At 40.5% G+C, this 20199-nt stretch overlaps 1 protein-coding gene across 2 annotated transcripts in view; it reads right to left on the reverse strand.

Moving 5' to 3' along the window:
* Positions 1-647: 647 nt before the first annotated feature.
* Positions 648-20199, reverse strand: part of atp2b1a (ATPase plasma membrane Ca2+ transporting 1a) — a 33695-nt gene continuing 14143 nt past the window's right edge. The window contains exons 3-22 of one of the 2 annotated variants that reach the window (XM_026361691.1): positions 17462-17659; positions 16921-17178; positions 16617-16742; positions 14996-15157; positions 14076-14114; positions 11949-12104; positions 11531-11745; positions 10827-11069; positions 10477-10718; positions 9607-9844; positions 9074-9253; positions 8902-8989; positions 8676-8782; positions 8317-8508; positions 7931-8144; positions 7597-7808; positions 7324-7431; positions 6296-6484; positions 5583-5672; positions 648-3147 (exon numbers count right to left, since the gene is read on the reverse strand). In XM_026361691.1, coding sequence (XP_026217476.1) covers positions 2761-3147; positions 5583-5672; positions 6296-6484; positions 7324-7431; positions 7597-7808; positions 7931-8144; positions 8317-8508; positions 8676-8782; positions 8902-8989; positions 9074-9253; positions 9607-9844; positions 10477-10718; positions 10827-11069; positions 11531-11745; positions 11949-12104; positions 14076-14114; positions 14996-15157; positions 16617-16742; positions 16921-17178; positions 17462-17659 — 3644 coding nt within the window. In that variant the 3' untranslated portion in view covers positions 648-2760. The remainder of the gene's footprint in view (positions 3148-5582; positions 5673-6295; positions 6485-7323; positions 7432-7596; positions 7809-7930; positions 8145-8316; positions 8509-8675; positions 8783-8901; positions 8990-9073; positions 9254-9606; positions 9845-10476; positions 10719-10826; positions 11070-11530; positions 11746-11948; positions 12105-14075; positions 14115-14995; positions 15158-16616; positions 16743-16920; positions 17179-17461; positions 17660-20199) is intronic. The other variant, XM_026361690.1, reaches the window with a different exon arrangement.

Genomic DNA, 20199 nt, shown 5'->3' on the forward strand with positions numbered 1-20199 from the left:
CTCAAGATAAACAGACATGAAGTACTTTTATTTCCAAATGTTAAAAGATAAAAAAATAATAATCCATAAAACAGATGGAAAAACATTCATTCCCATTACAGGAAGAAGCTACAGAACAAACTCCTCACATGGATTCTGCTTCATTTCAATTTCTCACTTTGTTTGCAATCCTAGCTGCTGCTTTGTCGTCTGTAAAACAAGGAAAACAAGCCACTTCCTCAGAGAACGCTGTGATTGAACATTTTCACCTCCTTCTCCTGTCCGCCGCCGTTCAGGTGAAGGCGGTCAGAAGGCTGCAGGAGCAATCTGCAGCCTGCTGCCCGAGTCGTCCCGTGTGGTCGACAAGCACCGTCCAAAACATTTAATCAAGTGTTGTAATGGACAAACTAAAACAGGCCTGTTCTCTTTCACACCATTTGCACCCTGAGAAGAATATTCCAGAACAACACACATTTTAGTGGCCAAAACCCTCCCCATAGAACGAGATTGGTGTCAAATCATCCAAAATTGGTTTAGTACGACGAAAGGTATAATCAGTATTGTCATAAAAATACAAAGGTACATATTTTTATTATTATGATTTGTATCAAAATTCTTCCCCCCCCCCCGAAGGAACGCTATGAAATAAAGTACCCTGTGCAGATAGATACCAGTGTATGCCTAGGCTTTATTCTTGAAAAATGCACAATCCAATAGTTTAGCGTTTCCAGTACATCAGGTGTCAAAAATATTTTACAAACAAATCAAATGCAGCAACATTTATTCATAGTGAAAGGAGTCTGACGGACAGGGTTGAATTAAAATAAATAAAATAAAACCTTTACTCCGCAGTTCCTGATTTTATTTTTTTCTTAAATGTAAAACCAGAACTTGGAGGATTACAATTACCTTTGTGCTAAAGCATGATCTTAAAGATTGAATGAAATATGAAAATAATTCACTTGCTTTTTAACCGAGACAATGTTTTACTACCTAAATACACAAAGTCTTTATCGATTTATTTTAAATTAAATACTTTTGCTTTGCCTGAGTAAACAAACGTCAACATTGTACATTGGCAGGGGCTAATATCTGTTGAAAAAGAAAAAGAAAAAAAAAAAGATAATGCACCGATTCTTAAAAAAATTAAATAAAATCAACCAGGGTCCGTATTTAACAAGCATCCAGAGGGATGAAACCAGTCCTGACTGGCCTAAAAGTTAAGAATGAGGATGATATGGTTTAACTTTTAGCTGAAGGAGTAACAGTATTTCTTTCCTGAACAAAGCATCGTCTGTATTATTGTTGTAGCCAAGGCACGTTCACATTTAGACTTCATGAACTGAAAAATAAATAGGTGCACTGGTGGAGCAGGTCACAATAGTGCTAGTCTGAATGCAAGTGGTCTTAACAAAACAAACAAACAAACAAACAAAAAAAAGCCGTTAAACTGCGAGTCTTTTTAGTGCTTTAAATGTGTTTGGCAAAAAAAAATAAATAAAAGAGAATAGGAACAAAACAAATAGCCATTATGTGCATAAATTAGCTTATAATATAGCAACAAGTGAAGCAGTTTTCCTTTTTCCTTCATGAAATAATCTTCATCTTTTGAATGTAACTAATAACTACTGCAAGAAGACACTTTAATTTTCTGGTTTAAGTGTTTTAAAACCACAGCTTCATAAAGACCTCCCGTCCAACTCTGAGGTAAGACTTTGTTTTCGAGTCCAACTTTTCAGCATGATTTCTAGGTGTCGTTCTGAGATGCTTGCTAAATACGGGCCCGGATTTCTACTCAAATCCCTTTAATGAGTGAACCTTTCAACATATGGAAATCCTTGGACACAACATAATGAATGAAAAGAGAATCCAGAAACTCCAGAAGGTTTTGTGCACATGAAAACTATCGAAGAAATGGAAGAAGTAAATATTTATAGCGATGTTAGTGGACAGAGGCCCTAACTGTCTTTCCCGTCCCGTCGCCTGTGAAAAACCCAACGCCTGATGGACCTCGTTTCTATACAAGCCTTAGTGTTTAACCATTTGGCTAAAAGGTTCTATATTTATCTACAAATATATAACAAATAAAACTTGCAGGCAAAAATAGTTAAGTTTCAATAGAAACACCCTTTTCCTGAAAATACAGCAGTATCTGAAATAATCCTCATTCATTTTATATTCTGTCCCAGTTTTCTGCATCATAGATCAGGAAGCTCTTTTGCCTACAAACAGAAAAAAAGTATCTACAAACTTTGTAAACAGACCTGCTTTTTCCAAAAACATAAATAACTCAAAATATTAACAGCCAATGGAGCAGAAATAAGTTTTGAATGAGCAAGGGCCAAAGAGATAAATATACAACACCATTCAGATAAAAGAGAAGCTAAAGGTTCTTTCAGAATTCTTACAGACGAGCTTCAAGCCAGGAGGAGGACCTCCCCTTCTCAATTAAAATAACAGAATAATAAAAACAGGTCACTTTCAATCAGTTTATAATCACCCCTTGTTTATCGCGAAAAACAGAAAGTTATCGAGGAGGGAGGGGTGGAGACAGAGTCCTCGTGTTTCAGCGGGGTATTAATAAGAACCAAAAATAAAAGAAGACCAAAGCATCCACACCAAGCTGTACATTCCTCTGAATGTTTGCTGTTCTTTTAGTCCAGCTCAAGCTCACACAAGCTCTCCTGGCCTTTCGTCTCCTCTCCAAGTGTTCGTTCGTTTTTGCTGAGCTCCTTGGTGGCAGGTAGAAAAGAGCGGTGACGTGTGGAGCTGGGAGTCAGATCAAAGGGAGGTCTCCAGGCTGTGTAGGGGGCTCCCTGGGGCCGAGGGGGTTCCTGATTTGGGGCCCTCTGGGAGGAGGTGGTTACTGCTTTCCACAGCGTTATTGTTCTGGTTTGGGGAGGGGGAAACTGGCGTGGTGGGGGCTGCAGTGGTGGCGGGCGAGGGAGAGGGTGGCGTGGGCGTGGCGTTGCGGGGGCTGGCGGAGTTGCGCTTGGTGGGAGCGTCGTCCTCTGCGTCTGTGTCATCTATGAGGGGAATATGGGGCTCAGAGTCCTCTATCCGAAATTCGGGGTGGGTCATAAAATTGTGGATTGATGATCGCGACTCTGGCTTCTCCAGCCCCTCATAGAGGGAGATGGAGCTGCGGAATGCATTCACCACCCGGATCTGGAGGGAGGGAGAAGGGAGTGGGAAAAGCACACATTTAGTCTCATTCAGTAATGACGCACGTGTGGTTCGTTATAACACCTTCTTATAGCACGGCAGAAAAACCGAGGGCAGAGATTTCACTGGGTCAATGATAGGTGAGTTTGGTGGGTAAAAAAATCATTGAGAAGGAAACTCTCCGAGACACGTGCAGGTGCGCAGTTATTTCTAGTAGTAACATTACAACTTAAAAAACAGTTAATTGTAAGTTTTCCATATTCTGAGCTATGTTAGCTTCAAAACCACCTCACCAAGTCCTCACTAGTGTAGCTAAAAAGTGTGAACGTGAGCAGCCAATAATCTTTAAAGTTAAATTCAGTCTCTGTGTGTCATGTCCTGTTACTCCAAGTCACCCTACACATTTATCTCAAGTACAGAAATAGCAAAAATTTCATTTTTCAATGACTTAAAGCTTATTCATCTGGCCCCAAACCTGGTGCTCATAGAGAAGGCATCAGCTTTCAGTATCTTTGAAAGATCAGGCTGCAAAACTGTGCAGACAAACCATTACAGAAGGTGTCAAAGGTGTCAGACCTAATGTGATGTGTGATTTTTTTTTTTTATGTGGTTAAGTACAGTCGTAATAGTATCACCAAACACTTGGTAGAGGCCTGCGTCTGATTAATTAAAAATGCAAAAGAGAACCAAGGGATAAGAGGAATGTTGTTCTTTAGACAAGAACACATCCAAAGTGAAAAAAAGAGGAATCTGGACACAAGAATTTACTGTTGGACATGCTTAGAAAAGAGTTAAGAGAGAGACAGAGACAGAAACAGAGAGAGAGAGTGGGCAGAGGACTAGAGACAGAAGGAGAAAGACAGAAAGGGGTGGTCAGTCGTAGCTTATGTTTGTGGAGTAAAAACAAAAAAGCTGCAGCAGCCAAGCATGTCTACAAGCTGGTATACAAGTCAAGAAACAGCACAAAGAGAGAAAACTCACAAACGAGACCAGAGACTTTGAACCCATGCAGAGCGCGGCGCTACCTTGTGTTCAATGGTAGTAAACCTTTGAGTATAGCCCATGACACATTTCACAGAATCTAAAGAAGAATATGTGGGGAGTCAGTGGGTTTCCTTGTTTTTGGGGTTATTTAAGATGGACACAGTCTGGCAATAAACAACTATTCACACAGAGAAAGACGTCAAGAAAAGCTCGTCCACGTTTGTCTGGAGCACCTGAAAGAAAAAGCCTTGAGTTTAATATGGAAGCACCCACTGGCTCTTAAAATGTGAGAGGAATCCCACCTGAGACAGAGACATTAAGAAAAAATTACACCAGGGAAACACAGCGTTGGATCTGTTAATGTGTCTGGGAAAGATCCCACATGTTTACATTCAAGAGCAGAGTCATTTATTCCATTAAGGTTTTTTGTGGCATCTGTTAAACATTTAAAATGCCTCAGAAGATCTGAAAGAGAAAAAGAGTCATTGTCAACACACATGCAATCCTTGTAAGGCCACGATCAGGAGGGGAGACTTTGGAAATACCAGTGTTAAATGATCTGTATCCGTTCTCAACACACTGATCTTCCAGCAGCATGATGCTAAGGGCAGATCATCCAAACCCACGCACAATCTTGCACCCAAACACACTGGGGAAAAAAATGCAAGCTGATTATCCATTACAGGGTGCATTTGGAACATCTTCGCAGGAAATGCTGTCCCAGAAAGAGCCACAGCTGGAGAAGAAACTGTCATTATTTCACAACTGACTGACAAGACATCCACTGACACTTCGATTTTCTCACATAGGTCCGTGTCATGGTTCGTCTCTCTCTCTGTTTTTTTTTTTTTTTTTTTTTTTTTAAGATCGTGCTCATGGGCATATACTCAAAACATTTACCCAACCAGAGAGCTGCAACACAGACCCATGGGTGCTACAGGGGGCACAGAGCAGACTGAGGCAGCTGCAGACAAACGTGGTGACCCGTCAATCCAGAATGTAATTTGTCAAATATTAAATGCACATCATCACCCCCCGAGATAACGGGAACAATATTTTCACTTCTGAGACCAAAGCAGAAGCAGAACAGAAAACATGATGACAGAGAAAACACCTTGACGCCAGAAGCGACCTGGTTACATGGTACATATACAGTATATACAGCAGTGTTATCGAAGCAATATGAGAGATGTGGTATTTTTGGTATGTTTCTCTTTTTTTCCAAGAAAACAGAGGGAACATTAGGAGAAGCATGAGAGAGTCAAAGTGTCAACGTTAGGTGAGAAGAAGAGTGGAAGAGGAAGATGTTAGAAGAACAGAAGAAATAAAAAGTCTCATGCACTAGAGGAGAACACGCACTCACACCCCACAGTGGCAGAAGCGGTGTTGGTGGCAGTGGCAGTAGTGGTAGTAGTAGAAAAGGCTACATGTGTAGGGCTAGAAACATTGGTTACATCGTGCTGTTGTTGGCTGGAGTTGGAGGCCTGCCGCCTTAGAGCCCCCTGAAAGGAAGTTCCACTCTGGAACGCACTCACTACATCCATCTGCAAAGAATCAGACAGCGTGACAGGAGAAAGCCCAGAGGAAATAAAACACAACACAGCCAGAGGAGAGAGAAAAGAGAGAAAAAATAAAGAAAAGGCACCAGTAACCATAGAAAAATGTCACTTAGAAATTGGATTTAGGCATTATAGTTGAAGAAAGAGGAAAAGGGGGGGTGGTTGGGTTTAAAGGCACTGATTGGAGGGAGCTCTGACTCCGAAATCTGACTTCACTTTCACTCTTTTCTCTGCAGAATCCTTTCATACTTCCAGCTATAGCCATGCCAATACTCTGTCAACATTCAGCTGTTCTATCGTGCTTTCCATCCGATCCAATTGGTTTGCTTCTCATCAGTACCTTCAAACTAGTCTTGTTTAGCAGATAGAGTCAGACTGGGTCAGAAATAGGCATAGGAACCTGCTTTAGCTCAGAAGCAGAACTGAAAATTAGAGGAAGGGCTTTTGTTTTTAGGGCACAAGCCATTCTTTAAGAATGCCAAGAGAAAGAACAAAACATAGATCTTAAGCTGGAAGAGCAATAGAGAGTTAAAGGATTTATGGCTTTGGATTCCCTTGGTGTTGGGTGCAGTGTTGGGTGGTAAACATGAGGGTCCGCAGATTGTTACCTGAGTCTGGATGCGATTAAGGCCTCGGAACCAGAGGATCTGGCCTCGACGAAGCTCCCGTTCAGCATGGTCGATCTCGTCCATGTCCTCTAGCTCCTCCAGCTCCTCATCTGGGATCTCCTCCTTCTGGGTGCCATGGCCTGCTGTTTTCAAGAATTTTAAGCGGCTGGTGGGTATTGAAGAGATTACCTGGACAATTTGAAAACATTTGGAAATGAGTTACTCAAAGCTGCTGCTGATGTTGTAAGTATCACTCAGTATTTTTCCCGTTAAATGCTACCAACATGCTAGCTCTCTATCTGATGTTAAGCATCATTAAGACACCAGTGGTACCAATAATCTTGGTCCTCTTACAACACGACCACCTTTTTCAATTCTTCAGCTACTAAGGAACACACACACTTGGCACAGCCTTGTTTATCTGTATCTTGTCAAGTAACGCTGATATTGCCATTCTTTCTAAGATGACGAGTGAGGATAATGACATATTACGTGCACTGCTGTGTACAATGAGAGTGGGCAGTGAGAACAAACAACATTGAACACTCATTGTGAATATCTGCTACTGTCCACAACAGCTGAGAGCAATATCTCACAAATTATAGCCATGCTGTTCCTTTTAACTGCAGCTTCACCAGAACAATAGTAAGCATAATAATCTAAAGCAGGCACTTATACAAGGTAAAACAGATTCCTTGATTTATCAATGGAGATTTAGGTTGGTTATAGTTATAGAAAAAAGAAGACATCATCAACGTACGGAGTACATTGTGATCAGTGTATTCATGTAAAAAAAAGTAAGATTGACTAAAGCTATGTACTTAACTACACCATAGGATTTGTTCAAAACTGATATTCACTGCAAGTAGTGAGAGTATACCCATTAATCCACAGCAGTAGAACATACCGTGACATGCCTTGCCACCATAAGACACCCACTAAGCCATTTCCAACACAAGGGGGCAGTGTCACCTCACATTTTTGTAATCTAACAGTACATAAAGCTCAGCTGTATCATCTCATCATACCTGTCCCCATAGCAGAGAGCCAAAGCCTAAGAAAGTGCACCACAGCCACTGGTCAATGGACAGAGACACGCAGCTGAACGGTTTCCCTCCGAACTGCACTATGACAATCTAGAGAAGCAGGGAGACAGTAATTAATTAGAGAGCAAACTTTTACATTTAATATTTTAGAGGATGAAGTCTTGTAGAACAGAAAATTTACTTTCATGTATTAAAAGAAGTACAAGCACATTTACCCAAAGATGAAACAGTTAGGCAGCCTCGAGTCTACTGTACCTGGATGATGAAAGTGCCAAAAACAATACTACAGAAGATAGGGTTGTTGAAAATGCCGTCAAAGACATTCCTTTCACCATGGATCTTTCGGGCATTGATCTCATTGAAAAGCTGCATCATTACAAAGGTATTGAAGACAATGGTGTAGTGTTCTGAAGGTGGGGCATGGAGAGGTGCGTTCCTGCCGCTGTCAATGTCAAACATTTTCTCCCCTACAGAAATAGTCAGAGAGGATTTGTTGAAATACACGGATGGACTTAGCTAGGAACTACAATGTCTTTAAGTTTTAAGTCTTTAAGCTACATGTAAAATTTTGTCTGTTACAGCTTCTTACCAGCAAAGAGCAGAGAGAAAATTATGATTAGCTGATACACTCCGTGACCCAAAATGTTCTTCATCATGGTGCGAGAAATGAGAGGCTTGTTGCGGCCATATGGCTTCCTCAGCAGCAGGGCTTCTGTGGGGGGCTCTGTGGCCAGGGCTAGTGAAGCAAAAGTGTCCATGATCAGGTTGACCCACAACATCTGTACTGCTTTCAGTGGAGAGTCCTGGTGGTAAGGACAGAGGTACCAAGTGGTTAGATTTTTACTTAATTACCACAGAAATTCGTAAGCTGTGGAAATATGAGCATTGACTGATTTTTTCTCCACAGATTTCACTGTTGGATGTCAACAAGTGTATATTTATTTTCTACCAACTTGAAACACTGTTGATGCCAACCTGTGTGATACAGGCTCCTGTAAATGCTACGATGACAGCCACCACATTGACAGTTAGCTGAAACTGGAGGAATTTGGATATGCTGTCGTAGACATTGCGTCCCCACATGACGGCTCTGACGATGCTAGAAAAGTTGTCATCAGTCAGAATGATGTCAGATGCCTCCTTGGCCACATCTGTACCAGCAATACCCTGGAGACAAAAAGATGATCTAAAATTTGTGTATTGGACCTCCTATATACACACCTGATATGTAATTAACATTCTTATGTTCCCATATTCCCATTATAGCTCAAGAGAATTCTTTTGGTATCATGTCTCAATCTAAATATAAAGTGGAAAAAAAAAAAAAAACTCACCATGGCAAAGCCAACGTCGGCTTTCTTCAAGGCAGGGCCATCATTTGTACCATCTCCTGTCACTGCTACTACCTGTCTCTGTTCTGCCACTGTGCTGTCAATAATACCTGGAAGAGTAGAGCATGAATATTTAAAATGACTAAAATAAGATAAAATAAATAGCAAATAAACTCATGACAACCACAACATTAGTCACATTTTTCCCTGTAACAGAAAACAAAATTACCTTTCACTAAAGTGTGTTTGTCTGTGGGGGAAGAGCGAGCCAGTACTCGTAGTTTGGGCCAGATCTTGTCAATGCGTTCTTGTTCTATCTAGAAACATGAGACAAAACCTAATAGAATCCCAACAATACATCTGCAACACTCTCTGACGTATAGTATTTTGCCTTGGCCCACCTCTCCTTTTTCATTGCGTATCCTTCGGTTGAATTCTTTGCCCTCCAGACAGAGGAAGTCATCTCCAGGCTGTAGGATGCCACACTTAGTGGCAATGGCTCGAGCTGTGTTGATGTTGTCCCCAGTCACCATTCGCACTGTGATGCCAGCACGCTGGCATTTCCGAATAGCATCTGGGACCTGAATTGAAAGCAGAAACATAAAGGAAGAGGAAATGCATGTTATTTTTGCCTGTCACTGGGGATATTACAATTAAAGCTCAGCTAAGTCTACTTTTGTATTTAAACAATCAAATGATTCCATGTGTTGAAGAAATTGTAAGCATAACAGTGGTTTGTAATATGTTTTAATGTGAACAACTGAGTGCAATGTACAAGTGTCTGTGTGAAGATAACTACTGTTAAGGTACCAATATAATTATAAGAAATACATACAAACCAATTTTGTTCATGAAATTAAATTCTTAATACCAGTTTGAGTTAAAAAAAAAAAAGAAAATTATCATGCAACTTCCTGGATGTGTAGCCACTGACCTCAGGTCTCACAGGGTCTTCAATGCCAACCACACAGACACAGGTCAGTCCAGTGAGGATATCGTTTTCATTTTCCCAATCAGGCTCACCCTCAGAGGCAGGGAAATCTCTATATCCAAGGCAGATGGTCCTCAGGCCCTCTGAGGCCATGGGCTCGATCACTTTCTTAACCATGTCATCTCTGTCCCTTGGGCGGAACACCTTGGGCTCACCATTTGCTGTCAGAATTTTATAGCACCTGAGAAGGGAGAAGGGGATATATTAATCTGTTAGTGTGGTGAACAGAGTAAAAAGACAGAAGTGAGGGGTACAGGATGGCGAAATCAACAGATGAGAAAAGGCATTACAAGAGATGGAACAGAAAAATGAAGATAAAGTAGAAGATGGGTACTGAACTGTAAAGAGAGAATAAATTAGATGAGACAAAGTGGGTGAAGAACAGAAGACAAAGCATGTGAATGGTGAGCTGCAGCACTGAGAAGTCACACTAAGCCATCTGTGGGTTAAAAAGAAGCCTGCTTGGTTAAGAGGCTTACAGAGTTGTTACCAGCTCATTTTCTCAGTGCCTGTTTTTAAGTCACAAAGTAAGGGGCTTGGGTGGGATGCACTTGAACTTCTTAGCTGCTTAAGCAATTCCATCTATCATTTACTCCGAAGTTTGGTGAGCTGGAACAAGTAAACTACCTACAGAATATCCTCTCGTTGAGTAGAAGAATTTATGTGGAAAGGACTGGTAAGATTTCAGTCGGTGAACATCTCCAAAAATAATCCAAAACACTTATAAAGCCAACCACCAACCAACCATACAATCCCATATTTAAAGCACAGATCATTCAAAATAAAGACCAAAGATGAAAACAGTTTTCTTACTTTTTTAAGAGAATTTCTGAGGCCCCTTTGCTGAACATACGATAGCTGCCATCAGCCATCTTCAACACAGTGCTCATAGATTTACGGACTGAGTTGAAGGTGTAGACTTTGTAAAGTTTCTCTTCTGGGATCTCATTGCGGATAGCCTGGTAGTCACGCTTCAGGTCATTAGCAAAGCCAAGCAAGGCACATTCGGTCTTATTACCAACTTGTCGTGGCAGGCCCCCTTCCTTTTCTGGAGGCTGAGGAATAATTAAGGAGAAAGTCAGTTAAGTTCCTAAAGCCAAAAACATGATAAAGTAATTCGGTGTGACACTAAAGTTTGAGCTTCACCGTTTTCCCACACTTACCATGATCTTTGTGGTGTAGGCGCAGTTGACTGCAATGCCCAGAATCAGGATGTCTAATGTGGAGGAGGGGATGTTCTCTGGTTCAGGGACTTTCTTGTAGTGCTTTTCAGCAACGTAGGCTTGCACCACAGTCATGCGGTTCATGGTGAGGGTACCAGTCTTGTCTGAGCAGATGGCAGTAGCGTTGCCCATAGTCTCACAGGCGTCCAAGTGACGCACTAGGTTGTTATCCTTCATCATTTTCTGTAAGTAAGATACAATAAAGCTATATAAAACAGGCATAAAATTTCAAATACACTTTCTGTGCTGAAAACAATCAGGTGAGCAACCCTATGAAAGCCTAGTATTGATGTTAAAAGAGGGGATTTAGGCCAAGTTGTCATAAATCTGCTGGGCCCCTTGAAGTGTGACACCATTCTCTAGCTCTAACCTGCCTGACCTTAAGCGGCTTTCTACCCCCACCCCAGTAAATTTAACTTAGAGGGAAAAAAATGTGGGCAAAGGGTATAGGATTAAATTAAATAGCTTCTTGAATGGATCAAACCTCCTGTGGGCCAACAACTTCAGAAGAGGGGATCATTGCTTGGCTTGAGGGTATCAGTTACCCAGTCTCCTTGTCTTATCAGCCTGGCCTGCTAGTTTTAATAGGCTAAAGTATAAGCTGGTCAGCACTGGGGATAGGTCACTTGGCTAGGAGAGTTTACCTTAACGGAGTATGCCAGGGAGATTGTTACAGCAAGTGGCAGACCTTCGGGAACAGCCACCACCAGAACAGTGACACCAATGATGAAGAATTTCACAAAGAACTGAATGTAAATTGGTGTGCAATCTTTGGTCCACTCCAGTTTCTGTATCCAGAAGGTGTCTACTACAAACAACACCACCAGGATGATAACAGTGATAGCTGACATAACAAGTCCTAGACGAACCAGGGAGAAAAGGAAGAAAGAATGATACAATCAATTAACTGAACATCATGTACCAGCATGTTAGTTGTACTAGCAGTCATTCTAAATAGAAAACACTGCAGGAAGTTAGAAACTTAGAAACATAGTTAACAAAACAGCAGCGAATGAGATAAAAGACAGAATTTGCGGGTTCATCTGGTTTGACTCAACACACCTGCTTTGCCAATCTGTACAGCTAGTTTGGTCAGTTTGCCCTGGAGAACAGACTTCTCTTTCTTTGGCAGGTTGGCTTTCTTCTTCTCCTCTGCATCAGCCCCCTCATCACTGTTCAGAGGTTGCATTTCCATTGCAGCACCATCCTGTGCTTTAGCTTCAGCAAGGAAAACACAAAAGCAACTGTTAAATTAAACTTACAGCCTGTGCTGGACATTACATTTTCCTGATATCAAGTAATATACACAAACTTGATATTTATACAAAAAAACAAAACAAAAAACCCATTGTGGAAGAGGTTTTAATATTGAAAAAGATTCCAGGATTTATGAAAAGAGCAGTAATCTGAAATGAAAAGGATTTCTGATCAAACCGGTCCAACAGTTGTAATGAATCTGCATAACCCAAAGAACACACAAGAGCGTCATTCTTCAATCAGGCACTACATGAAGCCTACATTTGTTTATTTGCTTATATTGAAATTATAAACCTGAAATTAAAAACTCTGTATAATCAGCCTTACACAATTGGATAAATAAACTATGGATCAAATTAACGACTGTATTGTATTGAAGTAAGTTCATTTGTACATTTACGTACAACATTTTGTCAGACTTACTGGATTGTGGGACTATTTAAAGTTTAAGACAACCCCATGCTAGACTCTAGGGAAATTTAATCAAAGTAAAAATTGACTTTGAAGCAAAGGGGAGATATCACTCAAATTTTCAGTATGCTTTTTGCTTCCCTTTTATCCATGGAACTTGGGAAATGTCACTATAATTATGTTTGCAGGGATCTGAGCGCACAGTAATTAGCTGAAAGATTTGGAAGAGTAATTATCATCCTCCCACCTAGAGATTTAAAGAACAGGTTAACTAGCTAGTAGCACTGGGATCTGTCGGAGGAATCGCCTCCTCCTTCGACAGCAGCCACAGCAAATGTTCCCAGTTAAAATTCTCACAGATCTTTTTTACCTCTTCCTCAGCATCTATCAGGTATCTAAAGAACTGACAACAATCTCACCCCTAAATCTAGCCAGGTTAGTTCTACTTTATATTTATTACTAAGGTCATAGTGGGTGGTGGAGTCGTACTGGAATACATTACACCAAAAAAGTGTTTCTAATGTTTTGACCCCACCATTTACATAAATCGGTTGGCCAAAACATTAGAAACACCTCTTAAATTAAATGCACTGCAGTAGGACTCCACCACCCTCTATGACCTTAATAATAAACATATAGTAGAATTACCATCTTACAGTAGAATGCATGGCAGAGCTGCAGTATTGGACTGAATTAGATACAGGTGTACCTAATAAAGTGGCAGTGTATGTTGCAGTGAGAGAAGGGGCATTATCACTGGGCTACTGCAGCTGCCGTGGACTGTGGCCTGCTCTGCACTTATATGGCCTGTGTAATCTCAGTCTAAAGGATTACCGTTGATTCCTGGCAGGCAGAGGGAATCTGTGCACCAGGGACTAGCACCAGGGTTGTGGTCATAGACCCAAGCACTACTGATCATAGTGTCCCAGCAGGACTACAAGTGTGGCTAGCTGCCTGTGGTACCACTAAACAGCCTCATTATCATTGCAGTCTGTTTGAAATTGCACCAGTGCAAGTCTTATGGTTTGACTGTGAATAGTTCAGATTGGGATGTCAATAGAAATCAAACTGTAGGGGCCTGAGGGAGAGTTGGAGAGAGAGGTGGGTGGGAAAGCAGATGTTCTGGCCCTAGAATTGTTGCATGGCTTTAATCCCCTCATCACTAATCGCTATAACTGGATTCAGTAGCACCTGCTGCTCAAAGCACAATGTGCCAGGCAAGGACGAGAAAAGAGGAGAGAGATAGACAGAAGGCAGGGTCAGACAGTACAATGGATAGGCAAGAACAGCACGTACTAAGTATACACTGACATGGGGTCATGGAAAAATATGCAACTCCTCATTACTTGCATAAAACAACTGCAGCCAATTATTAACAGATTGAGTCTTTAACCTACATCCAGTGCTGTTAAATAGGGAGATATTGCTGAAGCCAAGAGCTACATAAGGTATGCCCTAAGCTGTAAGGCAATTATAATATATGGTTGTGTGTGTCACTCTGTGTGTGACCAATCAACGTACCTTTCTTACGATTCTCCACAGATCCATCCTGCTTCTTGTCTGTGGTAAAATACACCATGGAGTCAGTAACAGTAAGAAAATATATATATATATGTATATATATATTTATATATTATTATGTTTTGATTACAATCACGGTAATTCACTTTGACTTAGAACGCAGAGAGAAAAGTCTAGAATTCTTACACAGCACTAACAGTAAGTGTAATGACACTACTGTGATGTTTTACAGAGAAAATGATTCATTAATGACATATCTCACAGGTAAATGAGTACTAGAATTAATGTCAGCTGTGGCCCAGATGGCAACAACAACAGCTTGAGGCTGAAAAATGTGGACGATCTTTAAGCAATGCAATGTCACTGACTCCAGCTAGATGCTTACTATAAAAAAAACCTGGCAGAAACTGTTAACTTGCCTGCTGCTCTGTTTTAACCTGATAGTTCTTTTGTAGTTAATATTAAGGAGTTGGACTGAGAGAAGAATTCAGTGTGTTTACACATTTACATTTAACATTCTTCTAGCTAGCCAGCTAATGAGATCGTCATTTCTGCCTCTGGAGTTGTCTCACAGTTGGAAATGTTTTTATACGTAAGGTGAAGTTGTCATTACTGATATACAAATACAACTTTGTGCCTTAACATTTAGCAGCTACAGCTCAAAGCAGTAATGACAGTGGCAACTGGGCTTAAAGAGGGTTCCAGTGCAAACCCCGCTACATCCAACTTTTTATACAGTCTATATCACAGCCCTGGACTTTGAATCTGCAGCCTTTTCCTAAATGGGTTCCTAAATGGGTACACCATATATGGTGCACAATGGTGAAATCTTTATGCAAGACGCAATAATGGGGTCTGTGCATAAATGTGATACTGACCAATCAATACCAAAAGAAACAAGAAATGTGAATGGTACTAACTTTTTCTCTGTTTTTTCTTCTCCTCCTTTTCCTTTTTCTTTTCCTCTTCTTCATCATCATCATCATCGCCACCCCCAAGTAAAGTGAAGATAATTCCAGTTTGAGAGTTGACACCCACAGCAGTGACCACCATTTTCCCTGAGCCTTCCATTACATGAGTGCCTTTGGAGAGAGGAGGGAAATAAAAACATCAGACAACACTGGAGGGAGGAAAAGAGTATGGACCGTATATGTCTCAATAATGTGTGCTATGTTTCACTTAGTTTCCAGTGTTACTTGGACCTGTTTATAACTGAGCTGTTGCTTTAACTCTATACAAACATACACTGCTTTGACTTTTCCTTTGCTTACTGACAAGTTGGTTTAGACTAGTCAGTCAGTTAGTCAGACTTTCAAGTGGCATGTTCAGTTAAACACAAAGAGAAAATAAATGCACATTTTCAAAAACAAATGTACATACATTCAAACATAGTAAGGTAATGGTAAACCTGCAAGTAAAAATAGAAAGAAACACTGATCTTTGACCTTTCATCAAAAGCCAATTGTCAGTCCAGACAAATTAATGGAAATCTGATAAGCTACACTACGGTTTAGGTTTCTCCCAAGTTTAATACCTCTGGCTCACTATCCCTATCAAGACACAGGACAATCTTGGTTTACACAGGAAAGGCAGAAAACTGAAACAAAACATAACAGCATTGGAGTAAAACAGAGTGACAACAGCAAAAGACTAAAGGTTCACTCATGCCTGTGTTAATTAAAGGATGTTTTCCTTTCATTTGTGAAAACGATGGCAAAAGAGAATGGCCTGCGCCAGGGGCAATCAAAAAGCAGTGTTAGAGGAATGCATACGCACACGTCTGTCTAGAGTGGTGTGGGCACTCACTGACATAATGCATTCCCTAGCTCTTTATCCTTAAGCAACCATAACAACTAAATACGTCATCAAGTCAAGAAGTCATCCCTAATGCTAACCTAAACCTGATTCTAACCATAACACTGAGACCACGTCTTAAACCTCAGACAGTACTTAAAATTTCTGTTATATGACTGATAATTGATAACTCAACAGCGCTATAGTGACAACAATTCATTTCAATTCTATTTCAGTTAGCCGCTCAAGTCATGCTAATCCACATCACAACACTGAGTACACAGAGACTTATCTATTGGCAAATTATCATCACAACATCAGCATTGCAGACCCAAAGCACTGGTTACTCACACTGCCACAGCTCTACTTCAGGTGTTTTCTCTGAAAATAATTAATGTTTTAAGTAAAATTGGGTCTGTTTCCCCATAACCTCCATGTGCATGTGACCAACCTTTAACCATGTATTGCATTTTAATAAGATAAAACTGCACAAAGGTTAGCTGACATTTAAATTTAATAAAAGAATGAACTTGCATAAAGCCATACTTTGAAGATGATGTGTATTGTATTATTAAAATGAACTTTTAATTAACTCTTAATCAGTTTGCAGTGGTCTACAAACGTTGCAGACCATTTATTATTTATCAAATCACATTTTAAACACTACAGCCTTCCCAGTCCTCTGATAACAAAAAGCAAGTAGAGGAAAAAACAAAACGCACAAAACAAAATGAGACTTCATATTACCTGATAACAGCATTGGATCTTTTTCTTGTGTTTTCTTAACATGGTCCGACTCCCCTGTGAGTGAACTCTCATCGATCTTCAGATCGTTGCCTTGGATGAGGACTCCGTCAGCAGGCAAAAGGTCACCTGAAATACAAAAAGGCAAAATACGTCTAATGTAGAAGAAGAGTAGTATACAAAAATAGGAAATGTGTTATTATTAGATCATGATTACCCCAAACTATTAACCCTAATCATTTTAAGTGTATTTTCATCATTTTAACATTTATTTACTTAAAAGTCATAGACTGCAATCTTTTCTTACCATATTTTATTTGTGCAATGTCGCCCACCACAATCTCAGCCACAGGAATTTGGATAACTTGTCCTCCACGGACGACAGTAAATTTCTGTTCCTGCTCAATGCGGCTCTGGAGGCCCCTAAACTGCTTCTCTTTACTCCAGTCATTGAACGCCGTCACCACCACCACACAGATAACTGACAGAAGAATGGCGGCACCCTCGATCCAGCCCGCTTCTGACTCATTTTCATCCTCCACACCACCAGCAGCCCTGCCACAGTCTGCAGAGTGATAGGGACATCATATTATACTGTTCCATCTTATCACATTTTGTCTATTAGGCAAACTCAAATACACAAATTAAGACCAACAAATTCAGCGGAAAACACTAAGGTGGCAAGTCATTTGATTTTACCACAATATAAATCACTTGATAAGATAAGTAAAAAGGCAAGTAACTGACAAATATAAATTAGTTAGTTATTCAGGTAAAAGTTATTTAATCAAGTAATACACATATAAACAGGCCAACAGTAGCATGAATAATAAAGTATTGTTGCTTACTTTCTCTTTCGGTATCTGGAGGTCTATAAAAAGAAAGGCATAGTGAAACTATGGCTGCCACTTCTAGAATAATCAGTGTAACATCCTGTAGCGCCTCCCACACTAACTGTAAGAAAGTTTTGGGCTTTTTGGGTGGTATAAAATTTTGCCCAAACACTGTTTTCCTCTTCTCGATGTCTCCAGGCTGCCCGCTAAGACCTGGTGAGGGAAACACAGAGGGAAAAAAAAAAACATTTCATTCATATGATTTTCCTTTTTTTTCCTGCCTTAATTATTGTGCCACATAACTTGCGCACAGATGGATGAATTACTGTAGACATTTACAGAATTTTACAGCAGGAGAGCTTGTCTCAAAAAACGAGTGAGCTCGTTACTGGGACTATAAAAGCATGATCCTTAAAAGGAATCGGCATTTTTAACAGGAGACCGCGCAGGGGACAATGACACAATCTGTGGACATTTCATTAACATTTTCACCTATTTCGGGCCTGCCAGAGAATGTGAGAACAGGGATCAAATCTAATCCCATAAACTGCCTTTTAAAATACGATGACTAATTGACTAGCAAGGCTGAATCAGCTTTAGACTATGCATTGTCTATGCATACTACTGTCCAGTAAGGGAGTCACCTCTCTGACAAATTACATCACCCATTCATCCATGCGCACAGAGAGCACGCTGTAGCCACCCATTCAGATGCCTCTACAGTCAAGGCACAGTCATGTAATCAAAAGGGCCTTCGCACATTTGATGATGCATGACAGTTTTCCAGTTCTATTCATGCTGACTGTGTGTGGGTGGCTGTGCAGACAGGATTGAACTGTGTGTGTGTGTGGTAGAGAGGAGGTGGAGCAGAACTGGAGGCCAGGGAAGAGTGTCTGTGTGAAACTGCAACTGACAAGCAGATGGGGGTGGGTGGGGGTCAGGGACTGAGTCTAATAAAGAGTGGAGTTACTGACTGTTGAAGGGAGGCCCTACTGGGAATAACAACATCTTAACAGGGAAAAGGGATCAAAAGGGTCAATTTATAGACACACAGAAGGACAGAAACACACACAGACACAGACACACACACACACACGTAGTAGAGGAACGATGCAAATCATGACACCACATTTGGATAATGAGTCTGTGCAAGGACAACAGCACAGACAGTAAGGTACATGTAGGTTGTAAGGCTGTTCTCATGTTGTTAAGTTTGTTGTCTTATGTATATAAATGTGGCCAAAATGGAGCAAAGACAGTGGAAACAGCAGTTAAATTCATGGTATTTTACCACAACTGCTTGTTAACAACTACAGGAAATCTGCCCATTTATCAGACAAAGCTTTAATACATTTTGTTCCTGCTACCTTATAAAACCACACACAGCCTGAGCGTTCTGATTAGGATTTCATTACTACAATGTTGTGCATCCCTAGATCACCGAAATAACAATATATTAAATTCTATTGGCAACAATTGTAAGATAAAATATTGAGTAACAAGACAGTGTACCAGAAGCTGGGTCATATAGTTATGCTACACGGGCTGCAATGATTCTCCAAATCCACGATTCAGTGCAATCCTCGTTTTTGTTTGTTTCTGGAACTACAGGATTTCACAATATAGACGTCTCATGACACGAATGACCTACACCATACCGTCACTGTACCTGAACACAGCACAGCAAAGCAACAGCTGACAGACAGCTCATGCCGAACATGTTACTGTCTTAACATGAAGCACATTCACAGAGGCATGAGATACGTTATCTGACAACAAAAAAATGTTTTAATCAGATTTCCAAGATGTTGTTATATCCTATTCAGATGTCATTACTATCTATGGAAGTTAATCAGAATATTGTTAATCCTAAAAACATCCCAAAACCAGGAGGACTTTGTTTTGTCCGACCAACACCTTCAAAATGAAATCTGTGGCTGATTAACTTTCTGTCAGTTCCATCAAACTAATCACCCTGTGCTCTAAATAATAAAAGACATTTCACTTCAAATCAATATAAAGGAGCAATACATTTTTTGTAAATGCAGGTGGCTTTGTCAGAGACTATAAGCAGGCTGGTATGTGTCAGTGGTCAGATCTAGTTCAGTGAAATCATAGTCTCTCCGTTTCATCTTTTACATGGAGCAAATTCTGGTATAATTCATTCAAGAAGAAAATAATCCTGCATCGCTTGCTTACGTGGCTAATTGACATTACAACACTAACACCTATTTTTCTAACAGAGAGGTGAGATGACTCACCAGCACATCACGGTAAAAAGGTAATTGGGTTTATTCTGCATAGTTGCCTGTTGCAGCTCTCTGACTGTCTCTCACCGTCTGCTTTGATTCTCTACGCCTCTAATGAAAACATGCTGACAGCTAATACCCTATTCAATTTTACACCACATTTTCCCTTAGCATTAGAGCAATAAATACAAGTGACAGAGGGCGATCAACACATCGCCCCTCCATTATATGCACGAGCAGAAAATAGGTTGGCCTTGGCCCCTCAGATCATTTTATCACCCAGAATGTCTCTCAAGTCAAGCAGCTAATCATTAACAATTTAATTTGGCTGCTTGTCCCAAACTGACCCCTCAGCGTAATGTCATTTTAGCCACCAGAGAGGGGTCAAGATATGCCTACTCTCTGAGCCCTTAGCAATTAAATAAAATAGGGTTGCGATTTATTTTATTTTTTATTTTTTACACTGCCTTCACATAACTGTGTGGACAGAAGTGCCAACACGCT

Source organism: Anabas testudineus, chromosome 23 (assembly GCF_900324465.2).
Source record: "Anabas testudineus chromosome 23, fAnaTes1.2, whole genome shotgun sequence".
NCBI lineage: Eukaryota > Metazoa > Chordata > Actinopteri > Anabantiformes > Anabantidae > Anabas > Anabas testudineus.